Raw genomic sequence first — 19,614 nt, 5'->3', positions numbered from 1 at the left:
TAGTGATCATGTGTGAAAATAATTATACAAAAATTAAATAAAAAGTTTAATATACATAAATTAGTATTTAAAAAATTTAAACTTGAACTGTACATTGAATTGTAAAATGAAAGAACAAAAATACAAATAAAAAGTCATTAATATACACAAAATAAAAAATTAACACTAGAATCGTACCTTGAATACTGCAATGTATATTAAAAATTAAACTACACAACACTAACAGAATACCTGGTAACTGAGACCCACAACTCGCACTCAGTAACCGAAACACGTGGTCAAGTAGAAGTGTAGACTTTCAGTAATGGATCAATAGCCCTAGGCAATTCAAGTGTGACCAAGTCAAAACAGATTCTGTTGGAACGGTAGGTGTAGGAGGGCAGATATTGTGGTGGGCAGCGTCACAAGTGCTGCAGGGCTGTCAATACAATTAAGTTAAATTTCCTAGGGAGTCTCACAGACAGGTGTTTTGGTAAGCTGTTCAATAAAACTGAAAATTTCATTAAAGTTCAATTCTTGACAATGAGTTGACAAGTTTTTTTGTAAGGCTACCTGAGTGTTTTAATTCATTAACTTGACAATATGCTTAGTATTTAATAAAAGAGATGTTTAATTTTACCATAACAATAAAAATGAAAGAATAAACTGATAGTAGCTTTATTTATATAATAAAGACTCCCAATAAGGTTTTCCAGTTCCAACAACAAACAAGCTACTAACAATTCAAATCTTGAGTGAATGTTTAAACTATAAAACCTAAGAATTAAGATTGTATCATAATAATATAATTGAACTTACATTATTAATGTTTTGTTTATATAGTAATAGTAAACAAATGTAAAAATACAAGTTTTATTACCCTTATAAATATAAACAATTGAAATAAATAATAACATAATGTTTTATACCTTGAAAAATATTAATTACCTTTGTCAAATTAGCCTGTTAAATAACATAGACTTCATCTGCTTCATGGCACAAGGAACTTTTGCCATTTTGGCATCACAGCAAGTAAAATATTTTTTGCTTGGTTTTCCTTATCTCTTCTTTATTAGCATCACACATTTTTTATTATAAAGTAGTCTACCTCCAAGTTTGTGCCAAGCAGTATAAACAATAAAAACAGAGGTCTAATAAATTTACATAACTAAGAACAAACTGGAAAACTCAGTAGGAGAAAAATGTGTACATTGAATACACAGACATTCAAGTGTGCCAAGGTAAGCTTGACTGTTTAGTCATCGAAGGATGTATTCTGGTAGGAGTGTCTTAAGGGGTGAGATGACACTAGTCCTCATGCCTCCAGGGTACTTTCAGGGCACAAGAGCGGGAATATTCAGAGAAGCACCACATAAAGAGAAAGTTCTTGTACATTACTGACTATAAAGGGGATAAGCTGACAACCATAACAGGAAACTAGATAAATTAAAAGAGCCCTTTCAATAAAAAAAAAAACCATAAAACAGCTAAGAAAGCGGTGAATTTAGAAGGCTTCCATTGGAGCTGTTTACATTGAAATGGATTATTTGAGGAGCGGAGAAGTGATATATTTTTGTTTTAGAGCCTTGCAAATAGAGAGTAGATTTGTCTATTTTGTGAAGGTTGGAATCTGCTCCAACATGATTGGTCTCACATCTAATTCATAGGTCCCAATGGTGTGACACAAAGCTGGCAAGATCAGGTGAAAAAGATTTAGTGGTTAAATCTGTGATCACTTCCACATTTACATGATAAAGCATATAAACACACAAAAGAACATTATTAGATATAACACATTGTATGCAAGTCATTTTAAGAACTATTGTAATTTGATCTATTTTCCAGACATTGCTTACCTTACTATTGCCTCACAACACCAAGCTAAAAGAGGAGATTGAAGAAGTTTTAGACATAGAGCTTATAAGACAGCAAGTGGAGAATGGAAGTTTAGACTTTCCTGTGAGTATTTTATTAATATTTTATCTTACTATAGAAATATTGCATTCTAGTGGATTATACTTATCATTGCTACCAAATTGAGATGTCACTTGATTAATAGCACTATGTTGCCTTAATGTTTGCATGATCCCAAATTTGTGTTTGTAGAAAATGTTTCTTAATTTAAAACAATTGATATACTGATAAAGAGATGTAAGTTAATTAAAAGGTTAGATTATTAAACCGAACAATACAATATCCTTCTGATACACGAGTTGATGGTCTGGAGTACTCCCTTGTTTCAGCTCTGTACATCATCATGTTTTGGATTATTAAACTGAACAATATAAAATCCTTCTGAAACGCTTGTTGATGGTCTAGAGCACTCCCTTGTTTCAACTCTGTACATCATGTTTTGGATTATTAAACCGAACAATACAAAATCCTTCTGAAACACATGTTGATGGTCTAGAGTACTCCCTTGTTTCGGCTCTGTACATCATCATGTTTTGGATTATTAAACCAAACAATACAATATCCTTCTGATACACGAGTTGATGGTCTGGAGTACTCCCGTGTTTCAGCTCTGTACATCATCATGTTTTGGATTATTAAACCGAACAATACAAAATCCTTCTGAAACACATGTTGATGGTCTAGAGTACTCCCTTGTTTTGGCTCTGTACATCATCATGTTTTGGATTATTAAACCGAACAATACAAAATGCTTCTGAAACGCTTGTTGATGGTCTAGAGTACTCCCTTGTTTCAGCTCTGTACATCATCATGTTTTGGATTATTAAACCGAACAATACAAAATCCTTCTGAAACACATGTTGATGCTCTGGAGTACTCCCTTGTTTCGGCTCTGTACATCATCATGTTTTGGATTATTAAACCAAACAATATAAAATTCTTCTGATACACATGTTTATGGTCTAGAGTACTCCCTTGTTTCGGCTCTGTACATCATCATGTTATTACTCGTATTTGGCTATTTCATTCACCATTCCTTTTTTGAGCTATAGTAACAAGTCAAGAGAAACCATACAGAAAAGTCATTTGAATTGTTCTGAGATCTGATTAATGTCTATGACTTATTGTAGGTCAGAAGTAATACTTATGAACAAGAATATGAGTGAGTCCAATATTAAACAGACTTGTTTCTTACAACTTGTATTAGTAGAGTAAATACCACTTTGAACACGTATTTTTCTACACATTTTCTTCCTATATATTAATATAATAGATTATATATTTTAATGCATTTTCCCACAAACTCAAATTTCTTTTCCTGCAATCATAAAAAAATGAATATGGTTGCATTTGTAACCAGTGCATACAAATCCTTTCCATGTCATCGTTAAAGTGATAACTCAAATCTTCTTTGAGTGGCCGAAACATGTGGAAGACAATTGGTGAGAGATAGGTACTGTAGGGGGCATCTTTAATCTACCCAGTGCAATTTAGTGCAATTTTTCTCGAGCCAATGCAGCTGTGTTACATCATTTTTTTTTTAATGGTGAGTAAAATAAATTAAATTCAGGCAATCAATGATGAAAAATAGTGGATTAGGGCTCAAAAATATAACAAATTTTAAAAATATGTCTCTATAAACATTATATAAAATATAATACAATTTAAATCTGGTGGGCTTCATAAGTTAGAACCACAATTGACCAGGGCACATAATTATGTTTGGCTAAATATCATGTCATTCATATCAGATTAATTGTTTTCAGTACTACGCCAACTATGTCACTTCTGTGATGGCCAAGCTTTGTACTCCAGCACGAGATGACTGTATCCGTAAACTTAAGCAAGAAACAGACACCGTATCAGTGTTCAAAGGAATTTTAGAGGTAAAAATTATATATATATATATATATACTGTTAAACACAAAAAATCACTATTTTTAACGGTGTGTTTCCACTGAATTGTTCTGAGTTTTGTTACATTTATAAATGAATAAACAAATAAACTTTTTAGAACGTAAAGTTTTTAACATAATCTACATTATCTCATTGTACTAAATTATTGTACATATTTATGAGTCTTCTAATATAAGTGACATTGCGTTTTACTTAGAAGTTTTTACAATAACACAATATGCTTAGCATGATGAATTGATATATGTGCACAAGTTTTTGTGCTTCTTGAAATGTAACTCTAATAGAACATCCGTAAATATTTTAACCTGAACGTGTTGTGGGAGTGCACTACACAAATTATGTTGGAATCCAAATGTGATTGTTCAAATTAGCAACCTATTGATAGATGACATCTCAAATCATCTTAAATCTGATGGATGGTAATTAGAAGAAGTGTCCAAGCAAAATATTGATATAATATCAAAACCTGTACTCAAAATATTGAGTTAAACCTAAATTATCACACATATGTTTATACAACATAAAAGTTACATTATTATTGCCTCTCACCATACTAACTATCAGGACTTTCAGATTTAGATTCAAATTACTGTAAGATTATAAAAATAACTGAAACTAACTAATGAAAATATTTACTTCCATACTAATTGTTTCAAAACAATAATTCTTATAACTGCATGTATACATCATAAAACAAAATAAAAGTAAGGTATATACGAGGTGTGTCCAAAAAGTATCCGACCTTGACGTCTGGCATGACCTGACGTTACTCGGCGGCAACGGTAATCTGGTCCCCTTCAAAGTACTTCCCCTCCACAAGCCACTACCTTATTCCAACGCTCCTCCCACTTCCGGAAACACTCCTTAAATTCATTTTGCGGAATGGCTAACAGGTCCTTCGTCACATTTTGTTTTATTTGTTCAACATCGTCAAATCTTTTTTCCTTTCAAAGGAATTTTTAATTTTGGAAATAGCCAGAAGTCACAAGGAGTTATGTCAGGACTGTAGGGAGGCTGTCGTAGTTGGTTGATGTTGTGTTTGACAAAAAAACGCTGAATAAGATTTGATGAATAAGCTGGCGCGTTGTCGTGGTGCAGGATCCAGTCACGGCTTATCCACAGTTCAGGTCGTTTCCTTCGCACTGCATCTCATAGCCGCCTTAGGACCTCAAGATAGTACTCCTTATTCACTGTCTGGCCTCTTGGAACATATTCGTGATGATCAACGCTGTCCTGGTCAAAAAATACTGTCAACATTGTCTTGACATTGCTTCGACTTTGTCTTGCTTTTTTTTGGCCGTTGCTCTTCACGAGTTTTCCACTGTGAAGATTGAGCCTTTGTTTCAGGGTCGTAGCCATAAACCCATGACTTATCACCAGTAATAACTTTTTTAAATAGCCCTGGGTCACTTTTTATCAAATCCAGATTGTCCTGTGCGATTTCAAGTCGACTGGTCTTCTGTCAGCAGCCGAGGAACAAATTTTGCCGAAACATGGTTCATTTTTAAATCTTCGTGTAAAATGTTACAATCTGACGATTTTGGTATTCCTAAATCTTCTGCCAGCTCTCGGACAGTCAATCAACGGTTTTCATTAATTGCTGCACGAACACGTTTATCATTTTCAGCATTTCTGGCCGTTGAAGGAATGCCAGATTAATCACCACTCTCCACTGATATGCGGCTATTTTTAAACCGCCTAAATCACTGTTTTATTTGTGTATCGCCCATAGATACGTCACTATAAACTTTCCGTATCATAGTAATCGTCTCTGATGCTGAATGGCCAAGTTTTTGGCAAAATTTAATGCAAATGCGCTGCTCAACACGTTCAGTCATATTGAAATGCGATGCACACACACGGCAGTACTGTACGGAACAGAACGCTGTGACTCACTGAGTGACCGGATCGTATTCAATGCCTAATATGGGAAGGAGTAGGCTCGCCCCTCCCCTCCAATAACCGGTTCGAGCCGGTCGGAGTTTTACGCCGCGGCCGCCTACTGGTCGGCGGTCGGATACTTTTTGGACAGACCTCGTATAATTCATTTTCTGTTACAAGATTTTTGATACCATATATACTCTTTTAATGTCATTACAATTTTTAAAGGTAATAGGTAGAGTATTATCAAATTTAACTTCACCATATGAAGGAGTCTTTTATAGTGTATAGAGTTCATTTGTGTTTATCGAAAGCAAGAACATATCGATTCTGTATCTTGTAGTTATGAGTATTTTCCAAGTTAAGGTATATCATTCATATTATATATTCATTCTCTACACAAATGACTTCCCTGGTTTTATTAAAAATTGCAAAACTCAATCTCTTATGTATGTGGACGACACTACCCTTCTCTTTAATGATGAATCACCCCAAGGACTACATAATAGCACCAGCCTAGCAACAAAACTGTTCAATACTGCTTGCAAAATGACCTAGTTATAAATAAATTAAAAACAATTAATTTAAATTTGAGTAGGAAATAAGAAAAAGTTTCGGCATTACAAAACACATTAGAAGAAAAATCATCAAAACTGGGTGTTACAATAGACACTGATCTTAGCTGGACTGACCACATAAACAATGTAGCCAATAAAATAAGTATTGGGATTTACGTTATAAGAAGAATTAAATGGATTGGTAATCTAAATGCAGCTAAGACAGTCTATTACTCACTTGTGGAGTCCTGTCTTAGATATGACCTGGTAGTTTGGGGAGGAACGACTAAAGGTAACATACAGCGAATTCTTGTCCTTCAAAAGGGAGCCATAAGGGTGATGGCAGTTCTTGGTCCAATGGACAGCTGCAGAGAGTACTCTAAAGATCCTAACAGTTGTTGCACTCTATATACTAGTTGCTGTTCTGAATGTTGATGAGATGGAGCTACCGAAATGAAGTAGTGTACATACACACAACACCAGACATGTATCACAATACATCCTACCCCTTTATCGCACAGCATTGTTTGAAAGGAACAATTCTACATTGTACGTAAACTCTACAATCTATATATATAAAAATGAAACTGTTCGTGTGTAACAGCATCACTCACAAACGGCTGGACGGATTCGCCTAATTTTTTTTTTTAATTTGTTCGTCTTGATCTGTAGAAGGTTATAGGATACTTTTTATCCCTTTCCCGATTCAGGATTCCGCCCCACTGGTTACAGAAATACCCGTAAGAAATGCATTGCAGCAAACATATGTTATTAAGTGAAAGAGTCTTTTCAAATTTTTAATCAGCTGTTCTTTGTAAACATATATAATGCGACAAAAAATATATTTATATATAAATTTCTTTACACTTATAGTTTTTAAAGCATAGAGTAAGCTTAAGAGAAACGACAAATTTTGTTTAAACTGTTTCTGCAATCATAATATATAAAAATGAATGTTTGTGTGTTTGTCCTTTATAGACTCAGAAACTATTGGACCGATCACTATGAAAATTTGTATTTTTCTATGTAGAAGGTTTATACGCAATGCCCATTGATGTAACTAACCACCAGGCTGTACTGCAAGATATAAAAGTTATCAAAGCGCCTGCACATTATAAACTGCAATTACAACACAGTAGTTACGTATATTAAAATATCCAAACACTATTTGAAGGCAAAGAAATATACGGGCAAAGCTTAAGAGACGCGTGCGAAGCCGCGGGAAACAGCTAGTGCTCTTCTACAATCACTTCGATGTTTCAATAGCAACAAACTGAAAAAGAACCTGAGTTGTATCCTGGCATGTATCATTTGTTTTAGCCCTAGGAAATCATTTTAATACCTTGATACAATATTTTATAAACCTTGGTTTTATTTAACCATTTTATATGGTTTATAATATTAAAATTAAAACAAAAGCTCATCAGTGTTATAGAAGAACTAGACAATAATACTTTTTTCATTATTGATTATTTTTTAACTATATAAACAATTCTATATTACATATATACAGTGTCATCGAAAAATAATGCCTAGATTTAATAAATTTATAACATCAAAACCTTTCATGTTAAATGAGTAATTCTTTCACTGGACGATAACTGGTGAACGCAAGTTTTGTTTTTAGTTCGTCTGATTGTGTTTCCCTGTCTTTGTGATGCGCAGACAAGCTGCGCAATCGTCAAGGTCAGCCGGCCACAGACGCGCCGCCGCTCAGTACGATGTTGACCGTGCAACAAAAAGCACAATGCGTGATTTGGTACGCGGAGTCAAAGTCAATTGTCAGTGTACAGCGGCTCTTTCGGAGAACATATCCGGGTCAAACAGCACCTGATAACAAAGCTATTGTTCGATGGTTTAACCAGTTTAGGGAAACAGGGACCGTCGGCAAAAAATCTAGACCAGGCCGACCAAGAACATCAGAAGAGAATGTTGAGCGTATCCGGCAATCTTGTGTTAGGAGCCCAAAAAAATCCATTGCTCGACGAAGTCTTCAACTAAACATTCCAAAAACAACGATACAAAATGTACTGCACAAACGGCTAAGACTTCATGCGTATAAAATTCAGATAAAACAGCAAATAAAACCTACAGACCGCCCTAAACGAACTGAATTTGAAAGTTTTATGTTAAATGAAATTGATGATAATCCAAATTTTTTACAGAGAGTGTTGTTTAGTGATGAAGCTACGTTTCACATAAATGGATGTGTAAATCGTCACAATTGTCGTGTATGGGGATCGCAACAGCCAAACGAAATCCACGAGTATGTGCGTGATTCTCCCAAACTCAATGTGTGGTGCGCTTTATTTCATGACAAAGTTATTGGACCTTTCTTTTTTGTAGAAAAAACCATTACAGGCCTAGTTTACCTGGACATGCTTGAACTGTTTGTGTTCCCCAATTAGACGATATCGAACAACATACTGGACAGCGAATCATTTTTATGCAAGATGGGGCTCCACCTCACTACCATCACGAGGTACGCGCTGCACTAAACGCACGCTTCCCAAACGGTTGGATTGGTAGAGCAGCCCCCATTTCATGGCCTCCTAGAAGTCCTGATCTTACCCCTTTGGATTTCTTTTTCTGGGGGTACATAAAAAATATAGTTTACGCAGAAAAGATTCGGGATTTGGACCATCTTCGGGAGCGTATTTCTTCCGCAATCTTAACTGTTACGCCAGATATGATTGGACGCACGTGGCAGGAAGTTGACTACAGACTTGATATCTGCAGGGCAACGAACGGTGCTCACATTGAAACATACTAAGGTATGAAAAAAATGTATTTCTTTCCGCACATTTTAAGACTACAACCTTTAAATTACCTTTAATAGTTTTTTTATGACAGTTATTTAAAATCTAGGCATTATTTTTCGATGACCCTGTATATATATATATATATATATATATATATATACATATTATAATGTGTATATATATATACTATATATATATATATATATATAGTAATTGAACAGTAATATATATATATATATATATATATATATATATTACTACTGTTCAATTACTGTTCTTAACGAATATGTAAATAAGGATTTGTGACTATGACATCAGTTTGACTGATATATGTAATGAACAGGTAAATACGCAAAACCATAATTAGTGTAGACATATTATAATGTTGGCAAAGAGGAGATTTTAGCCTACAAGCCGCTGTTGTCTGTCACAGGTGGAAATATTGTTTTTTTGTATACAGCATGGTGGTATCCTAATGCTGACCTACATTCTATTAACCCGTCTCCCAAACAGGCAGACAGGGCAGGTAGAGTGGTTTCTACGCAGACCATACAGCTTTCATTTACTCTCAGAGTTTCCTTGAGTAATCATTTAATTTCACTAATAAGATATTCTGTTGACAGACATTAGAGCTGATGAGGATAGACATGGCCAACTTTACTATAGAAATGTACCGGCCACTACTAGTGGCTTCCAGTGTTGACTACGAGAAGTCTAAGTTTAAGGAGTATATCAAGGTAAACCCAGGTCAGTGATTGTTTTGTTGTCTTTAAAAGAATTGTAACACTTTAATTTTACTGTACTATTAATGTTTAAATAACTTTTGTCACTTTTAATTTAGGATATTTCGTTAACATATTCACTGCCTATATGTCCCAGGACATAATTTGTGTACATCTGGAACCGTCCAATCAAGATATACATAAAATGTACAAAATTGGATTGATGCCCATTGTAATATTTTTATATTTTCAAGCAAGACTTAGATATTACCATTAGTGTTGTTATTTTTTCATTTAGTAACCCTGCAGGCTTTGTGTAATCAATGACTTTGGACGTTTTACTAATTTATTAGCTGTTTTTGTTACCACTTGCTATTGTATTATGTTTTGGGCAACTTGGGTGTCACGGCTATAACTTGCTAATTTTTATTTTTTTTCCGAAAATATTGCAGCATTTTGATTGAATTTCATCTTGCTTTCCAGTCAATCCTAATAATATTAATAAACGATTGTACTGGAATATTTTACATGGACACTCTCAGGGTGTCTTGGAGGAATATAGGCCTATTCTTATTTCGGGAATTCCTCCGGGCTATGCCCCACCGGTTTAACGCAGTTAAAAATCTCATGTTGGTCTCTAAAGCTGCAAAATATTAATTTTGAGATCCTGTTAAGTGTAATCAACTGCTTTGTGTAAACATTGTATTATGACAGCACAATCATATGTTTAATCAGTTTAACTGCTATTTTAAATTTGTTTACATTTATAGAGTTAAAGCATAAAAAAAGTAACAACACTTCTTGTTTCAACATCTTGGCAACAAGGCTATTAATTTATTCTGTGTTTTACCTCAATTATCTTAATGTGAATATGTACATGTAAGGTATTGAATTTGGTTTCCTTAGACATTGTGGGACGGAATATTTACAGTACCTTAAGCAACAAAAATGAAGGGACTGGGCATTAGCATGATTCAACAAATCATTTGCTCCCTGACTACGATTTTAGGAAACAAGCGAGCGCAGTGAGTCCGTGATTATAGCAAGTGGAACCACAAAGTAATACAAGACACTAAATATTTTCATATCAATATCAATATTTTTATGACAGAAAATCCTCAAGGGGACATCGCATTCATTTCTCACTGATGAGGTATATGATACTGATAGGTATATAAATACTGATGTAATTCGTAGACTGGACTGAGGAAATAGTATATTAGTGAACATGGGTGGGGAAGCAAGAACACGTACTATACTGTATCATGTATCTTCTTTAAATATGGATGAAAACTGTCAGTACTATTGATGTTGATTTTAGTTTTTAATTTTCAATAAGAATATCTACATTCATAGAATTTAGAAAACTGTAATGTTTTGAATCCGATCTTATTACAAAATTATATAAAGATCTATATTTTTTTCATAGGGCAAAATAGCAAATCCCAATTTTGTGTTGGAAGTATAACTAAAAATTGCAAAACATAAAATAAAAATTACTCGCAATTTTGCTTAAGCTCTAGCCCTCTTAATCATGAACACTGAAAAATGAGCACCAGACCCATGATATCATATACTAATTTCATTTTTTAAATATCATATGACCGATCCTATTGTATTACATCACAAGTGCTTTCACTACAAAGCTATGAACTTTGACTTTGGAGTTCCGTGTGTGTCTGAAATCGTGGGGTATGTGCTGGTATTTACTATAAATGTAAGGGTTTAAATGCCTTTACCTTAGTTTTGTTTATTAGTGCATTGCCATAAAAATAAATAAAATAACTTTCTCGGACAGAGTTATTTGCTCCATTGACATTGGACTGACTTGTCTGCACTTAAAAACACCTGCAACTCCAGGGAGTTCCCCACTACTTAGTATTTAATGTCTTGATATTATTAGTAAAGAAAATATTAATTTTGTATAACCATATTCCCACCATAAAAAGGATTCCATGTGCGTTTTAAATTCTGTCTTTAAGAACATTATTGTATGATAGATTGTTGTTATAGGACAATTAATATTTCATAATTAATGAAATGTAAGTGAAATATTTTCTTTTATTCTTCAGGATTAATGAATAATAGAACACTTTAAACAAAGAAACCTACACAGAGTAGTTCTTGTTATGAGCAATGTTAGAGTTTCAAAATACTGTATATCTTGCGTTCCATGCAATCATTGCACAGTTGAGATGGTATATAATGTAGAATGTTGTTACATCAGACGGTCTGGAAGTGACGAAACAGTGGTTGTTTCGCCATGTTTCGCCCTCTACCTCTCTAGCTTCTGCCGATGACTGGAGGGAAGTGATCGCTCAAGCTTACCTGGAACTGCTCACTTGGGATGATTCCAATGCTTTCCCTGAGGTACTACATTAATATGTTTATGAAGATAAGTAATTATTGTTGCAATACGTAACTTAAGTTAATTATTATACATTTTGCACATTGTGATGTAGCCATCTGATATCGTGATGTGTCTGGTGTATATGACAGACATTGGTTATGGACCGCTCCAGACTGGTAGAACTGCGCAATGAGGTTTTGAGGGTAACAGTTGCTGCCACAGTGCTGCTCCTGGTGGTCAGTTCCGTACCTCAACTCCAGTCCAATGCTGCCTTCAAGGTCTCGCTCAAGAATCATATGCTGCTGCTATTGCAGGACTGCCACACTGACAAGTGAGTTGTCCACCAGTAATCATGTAGATGTGATGTGATGGTAGATGTGATCATGTAATCGTAGAGCTGGTTGCTACCACAGTCATTTTTTAAGGACAGTAAATTACTACTCAGTATTTTTCCCTAAAGAATTATGCTCCTAAACTACTTCAATGTGAAACCACTTCTTGTAAATAAACAATCACACACACAACAAATTTATATCTAAACAAACAGTATTTCTTTTCCCAGTAATTGAAGTATTTAGGGATTTTTTGTCTTGATAAATGCGAATTTCGGATTGAATTGTTGTAGCAAGTCTTAATTTTATTTTTTATGCTCATTACGTTATATAGAGATAGAAATATATAGTTTAGAAATTCCTGACTCTATTTTTACCAACATTATTTTAACCCATTACCTACCAATTGAAATCCAAATATTTTTACCCTCAGGCTCCAAATTAATTTTTCATTTCGCAATGAAAAATCAATGTATGAGTTCTTACGGTCCATAACAATTTTTACAAGGCCATATAACATGTTAAAATTTTATTTTACTATCTGGTAATTTAATTATGTAGTTGCCTAGTAACAATTGGATTTATACCAGATCTGCCACCAAAACTAAATTTTTTGTGGACCTTGTTTTAGCCACTCCCAAGTTTGAAGGTTAAACCTTGTCACATAATTTTCTTAAATTTCTTCATCATTAAGAAATTATTCTTTCTTTCACTATTACTTTCACCCATAATTTTAGTTACAATCACTTAGTTGATTTTTACTTTCATTAATTATGTTCTCCACAAAGTTACTCAAACTGAGAAGAGAAATGATGTTATCCCGAGGCCATTATTTCAGAGGGCAACTAATCAAAACAAACAATCAACAAGTGAAATGCTAAACAACAATCGATTTTGATAGAATTAACCAGCTTCAAAGTCAAGTATAGCTTCAAAGTCAAGTATGTTATATTTTAACAGATCATCGATATAATACTGTAGACAAATGCCAAAATAAACAGACCATCTGTGTTATAGTGTAGACAAATGCCAAAACAATCTATATCAAATATTTCTCGACTCCAAAATTATGAAATTAACGTGATGGACAGTGCCAGTCATCGGTAATTACGCTGATGCTAACTGATGACGGGCAATATACATGGTTGGTAGCAAATCGGTTAATATAAGTTTTATCCAGAGGATTACAAATCTCATGTTAATTGATCTCTATACCATCACCACACTATCTCTGATTTCTCAGAATAAATAGAGCAGAAATATCCACTTGTTACAGAGATGTGGAAGGCGTACTTGCCAACGTGAGTGCCCAAGCTGTACAGGACTGTAATGCTGCTTTGGCCCGAGCCTTTGACACCAGAACATAGAACTACTGTGGAGTCACAAGTGATGCAGGTCATGGCAGACAACCACAAGATACGGCTTCTTGTCTGTAAGCATGTGGAGAGTTGATATACTGAGAGTAATTCTTTAAATGTATAATGTAGGGTTGAAGGGTTCAAAGATCTAATTAAACAAAAAAACTAAGCTGTTCCCAGAGCCTTATAAATTTACAGATGAGAAGTGAACCTTGAAGTGCCTGAAAATGTGAAATGGTTGCCTGTGGTTGAAGTACACTAAAGGTGTTTGACTGCTTACAACAGCTCCTTTATTGACAACAGAAATTGAAGAAAACAAAATGTTACGAGTACTTTCAATTCTGTCTGCATTGGATTTTTAAGTGTACTTATGTGGAGGGAGGAAGGGAAGTTGCTTGATGCTTGAAGTTAGAAAAAGCAACAAATCAACCTTTGGCGAGTCTCGTTGGTTATTGAACGATTTCCTGAAGTTTCTCAGACCCCAAAATTCAGCAATTGTGTGGGTTTACAACCCCATTGACGTGGAACATTGATTCATCTTTGAATGACACATTAGTTTAAATAATCTTAGGGTGTACTGTTATTTAATTACATTTTATATATATATATATATATATATATATATATATATATATATATATATTATACATATTATATACCTGGTGTCCCACAAAGAGGTTTAAACGTTTGGTATTATATTACTTGCCCATTTATTACTTACACTGAACATTTTCAAACTCTACACAATTCATTAAATAGGTTTTGAAAATCTATACTTTGAAAACAGTATTTTTGGTTTTATAAAATTATTTTATGTCATATTCTAGAGAAATGAAGGATTTCAATCAGAAAATTAGAACATAGCCTAATAAAAAATCTACAATTACAGTCCACAATTATTCAAACTGGTACCATTTTGACTACGAGTATAAATTTGTTCCTTTAAGTAACCCCATAGAAAGAAATCGCACACAGTTAAATCTGGGGATTGGGGTGGCCAATCTAAAATATCACCTCCACGACCAATCCGTTGGCCATGAAGGTTCTCATTTAGTAATCACTTGACAGGATTTTCGAAATGAGGAAGAGCACCACCTTGTTGGAAGATTGCTTGATCCATTTCTGGAAACCGTAAAATGAGACATGACTTGTTCATACCTATTCCCTGTCATTGTACTGTCTGAAATGTCGTAAGATAGCACCCTATTACAACTGACAGCTACCCAAACAGTAATTCCTTTTGATTTGAGTAGAGTCTGTTCAAGAATGTGTGGATTACCGGTGTTGTAATAGTTACAATTATACCTGTTTACAGCAACATTGTGGTAGAAAATGGACTCGTCTCAAAAAACAATTTGAGTATGCCAATATGATCTAGCTCATGAAACTCAATGATACAAGAACAAAATTCCACTCTCCTGTTCAGATCATCTTCCAGAAGATCATGGACGAGGTGTCTTTTTTAAAATTTTATTTTGTTTTTCTTAATTATTATCTGTACTGAAGACTTTGGAACACCATTTTCAAATTCAACCTTCCTTAGTGATATCGGTTTACCTGGAGAGCGGAGCATTAATGCACATACTAGTACTTCTCTTTCCTCATTTGATCCTCTAGAGTACTTTTTACGACACTTCGAGTTTCTGACAAAAGATTTTTTTCACTCCGTTATTGTTGCATTTGCTATAGGTAAACCGCTTACAAAAAAGACCCTGGATGATTTCAGTTCACGCCGGGTGGTGTAAATACCCCTCCAACGCTGTGTGATGTCGCCCTTTCCCAGTATCCCCACCACTTCTTGGCATTCGCTCTATTAGATCAGCTGATTGATCTGGCTCAGTCGGTCTCGTTCACTGCTGCGATTCGTTCAGTTGAACTGGTCAGTACAGAGTTACTGAGCCTTCCCACTAGAGCGTGTTATACCGGTCATCGTGTTAACCGAACAAAATGAACGACTGAATGTAATGACCGAGTGAACGAAAGGATCTGCTAGTAAAAAAGAGTTTGAATAGAAGAAGAACAGCATATCGTACAGTGAATGGATAGATACGTATATAACAATAAACGTATTATTTTAGGAATTTAGTAAATGCTAATATATCTATTAAAACATATTTAAAAAATGTAATTGTAAGTTACTAGATACATTACTAAATATTTTAAATGGTAATACTTATAATCAATGGACTTGGTTTGATTGATATGCCTTTGATTTTATCATAACTAAGGTTATTCCCTACAAATGGGGAGACTCCCTACTCTCCCTGTCGAGTTATATGATTACAGTTTTATTCTTAATCGGTTAGCAGTGAATGAAAGTAACGACTGAACAATTTTGAGGACCTAGTGTCACCTAATGCATAAACTCTATATTTGTGGTTAGTTTCATATGATGTTAAGCTATTTTCCATGGATACGAATTTTTAAATGAACTTATTAATAACATTGTAAGTTTTAACGGTCATAAAAAAATAATATATCTGGTTTGAAAAAAATATCAAATATTATTTAGTTGGTAGGAAAAAGTCAACGAAACGTTCTAGGTGAACGGGTCTTTTGAAACACTCTGATCCGGATCACTCGTTCACTTGACTGACTCGTTCGAATTGAACGACACATCTCTAATGGGCCACTGCCACTGCATGGCTAACCTCAAGGCAAAAATGCAAGCTTCCTGGATACATCTATGGGTACATAAATCCGTTCAATTAATATTTTAGACTGTGACACGTGTATACGCCTACAAAAAAAATATATAGTTATAGAACAGGTAAAATAGCTGCAGTGTAAACAAAACTGTGAGAGCGAGACACGATCCACACAGCTGATAAACAGATACAAGAAGTGCTGGTTCCACTCCCCACCCCAACCCCCCGCCGGAGGGGGGGCCCCTCCTGCGCGGTACTGTTCAGAAATTTGTTTCTGTGCAGGTTTCTTTAATATCGGTTAGTAGATATGAATATGGCGGTTCTAGCTCACTTTTGGGACAGACAGAAATTCCATACAAAATACTGTTTAAAGGACAATAAACGAATCTGTAAAATCAAACAGTAAGGCGGTTCTAGCTCACTTTTGGGACAGTCAGAAAATCAACGTAAAATACTGTTTAAAGGACAATAAAACTAATCTGTAACTCACGAATGAAAAATTAACCGAATCTATAGCCGTTTTACTGTTCATTGTAGGCTTCTAATTTCTAAGCTGTTTTAATGAAAAAATCCAGAAATCTTAATAAAAAATCTATAAACGGAAATAATGAAATTTGCTAACAATCACTCGAGAAGTCGGGGAGAATGTGAGTAAAACCGCATTCTTTTCACGAGGTTCTTCATTTACTTTCTCCAAATGTACTATAAAATCATCAAAGATTTCAGGTTTAAAATCGTAGTCAAATTCAATGTCTAAAATAGTGAAAGATTATAGGTAAAATCTTCTCATAATAAACGTGTGTATTTAAACCTACAAACCTAATGTATTCTTTGAAAAGGAAAATAATTTTGTCAACGGTTCCAAGAGATAAGTAAAAATTTTTGTTCTTTTTTCTAAATTCTGAGACAAATTTTGTTTGCTTTCTTATCTCCATATTGTAATTTTCTAAGCAGATTATTCAAATGTGTTAGCTTATTTCGAAAATTTCTTAGGTTTAGGTCTTTCATACAAAATTAAATTACAATCTCTACAAACTAATCTTTTATCAATAATTTCTCCTCTATTATAACACTTGTAACAGTTGGCATTATACTCTTCCATTTACAAAAGAATAAATGGAAGCTATGGAACTAAGTCTGCCGAGATATAAATTTTTCAGCGCAAATGTTTATGTTTATATTTCAACTACCGAGATAAAAAGAAATGATTTTTATTTTATTATTCAACTATTTAGGATATTTTGTCTATGATTACAAAGATTATTACGGAAGAAATCGAGATTTTTCATCAGCGAAAGAGTATATTTTTAAAGTTTTAGAAGGAATGAAAAGAGAACAATATGAACATCATTAACTACTGAATTTCTCTAATATCGTTCTTAATCACATCATAGGCTAAAAATTTCTCAGAAACCACAACCACATAACAAATCGCGTTTGTAACAGCATTTTGAAAATCCATATTGATAATTATATCGTTCTTTGAACTAGAAATATTTGTCAAACTCTTTGTTGTATCAATGACATAAATGGGTCTATTTGCTATAAATTCTTTGGGGTTGTAATACATTTCCATATTTTTTGTAGTAAACTTTCTTAAAATCTTGATACATCTGATACATGATTCTGAAAAGACCACCGGAAATGTTTAAATTTTGTGATTCATCTGGATAATAAGAACCGTTCAATTTTACTCTGATATTTTTTACATCCAAACTATCAAACTTTGAAGGATTTTTTTCTTGATTATTCTGTCTATCTGTTTGAAAACCAATGATAACGAACTTGGGATTGAAGATATTTCTATAAATATTTGTGATATCGAACGAATAAGTTGTTCCGGAAATACCTTTTTGTTCAATACATTGCCAATCTAGAAAATTAAACGTGATGTTTTGAGATTTTATAATTTCATCAATCAACTGAATTTTACTCGTGGTTTTGTAATCAATCATCGGAACTCTAATGAAAAAACTCGTTAATTGTAATTTTGCCATCAACAGGCATAACATTTCCAGTTGCAGTCTTCAGAATCACATCATCGTCTTCAGCTCTTATGAAAACTAATGTAAAATCCACCTTTATAGATCGGAATAGTAACATTTTCAAAGAATCCTAAGCCGAAATGTGCTAAATCACCGACCGCTTCAAATTGTCCAAATTTAAAAGTTGATTCAAAACTGTTTGAAAATACATCACTTTTGGGAATAACAAATGGTTCCTTTAATAGTGCTTAATTGACCACAGTTTTCGACTTCTTCTATCAATTTATTGTGTTTTCTTACTTCAATCTTAGAAAATAAAAACGGTATAAAATTATCGATTAATCTAACATTATCAGTTCCAAGATATGCTTGACCATCTTGTTTTTGTTAAAGTTCCAGAAATATAAAACTGGAAGTTAGACGAGCAAAAGTTATCTCCAAAATCAATATTAAACTCAGTTCTTTTATTCGGTTCATTCAAATGTTGTTTACTAATTGGATAGAAATTTTTTAAACTCCGCCCTTTCAATATCGCCTGAATACTTTTTGTAGTCCACCATTTAATAAGAGAAAATTTAGAAATTTTAAACATCATGTATCATTTTTTTCATCGATCTAATGTACGTTTTTATAAGAAAAGATATAAATTAGAGTCATTTTTTAATGATCTACTTCGTCATATTCAGGATTCTCTTCCTTAAATTTTGCAATTTCGGCCACATATTTCAATAAAATCTGCACAGGATAGTAACCGCTATCTATAATATTGTTCCAATCAACTGTATCTTTATTTTCATCCAAAAACTTTATACTCAAGTGTTGATAGAGACAAAGAACAGACATATGATCTTTTAATTGATAATGTATATTTTCTTGAATGAACTCTGGGGACAGAGTTTGATATTTAGCAATGTTATACCAATTCAATTTGTTTACGTATAATCTCATCATATCTTCGGATAATTCATATTTTTGAGAAATGTCATCCCAATGTTCTTTTTTCAAATCTCTTTCGTGTTGCATTATAAAAAGATCGAAAGCACTGTAATGTCCCGCCATCTCTATTTATTAAGAAAAAATTTCAAGTTTTTATAAATTGGCTCTTTTTAGCGTTACATTCAGCACATTTTCCCGAAATTCTTTTAACTCCATTGATGTTTGCATAGTATTTTATATCATTTGTTGCAGTTTTTTTCTTTACATCTCACA

General features: G+C 33.7%; 1 protein-coding gene across 4 annotated transcripts in view; it reads left to right on the top strand.

The window, feature by feature from the left end:
• The window catches only part of LOC124372055 (T-complex protein 11-like protein 1), a 34,477-nt gene extending 20,681 nt beyond the window's left edge, over positions 1–13,796 (top strand). For all 4 annotated transcript variants that reach the window (XM_046830417.1, XM_046830414.1, XM_046830415.1 and 1 more), the window contains exons 5-10: positions 1,825–1,938; positions 3,660–3,779; positions 9,634–9,757; positions 11,960–12,102; positions 12,232–12,413; positions 13,691–13,796. In XM_046830417.1, the coding sequence (XP_046686373.1) occupies positions 1,825–1,938; positions 3,660–3,779; positions 9,634–9,757; positions 11,960–12,102; positions 12,232–12,413; positions 13,691–13,781 (774 nt within the window). In that variant the 3' untranslated portion in view covers positions 13,782–13,796. The remainder of the gene's footprint in view (positions 1–1,824; positions 1,939–3,659; positions 3,780–9,633; positions 9,758–11,959; positions 12,103–12,231; positions 12,414–13,690) is intronic.
• The last annotated feature ends 5,818 nt before the right edge of the window (positions 13,797–19,614 follow it).

Source organism: Homalodisca vitripennis, unplaced genomic scaffold (genome assembly GCF_021130785.1).
Source record: "Homalodisca vitripennis isolate AUS2020 unplaced genomic scaffold, UT_GWSS_2.1 ScUCBcl_2449;HRSCAF=7235, whole genome shotgun sequence".
NCBI classification, from domain to species: Eukaryota; Metazoa; Arthropoda; class Insecta; order Hemiptera; family Cicadellidae; genus Homalodisca; species Homalodisca vitripennis.
Note: the sequence above shows the minus strand (reverse complement) of the source record. Positions and strands in the feature narration are given on the sequence as shown.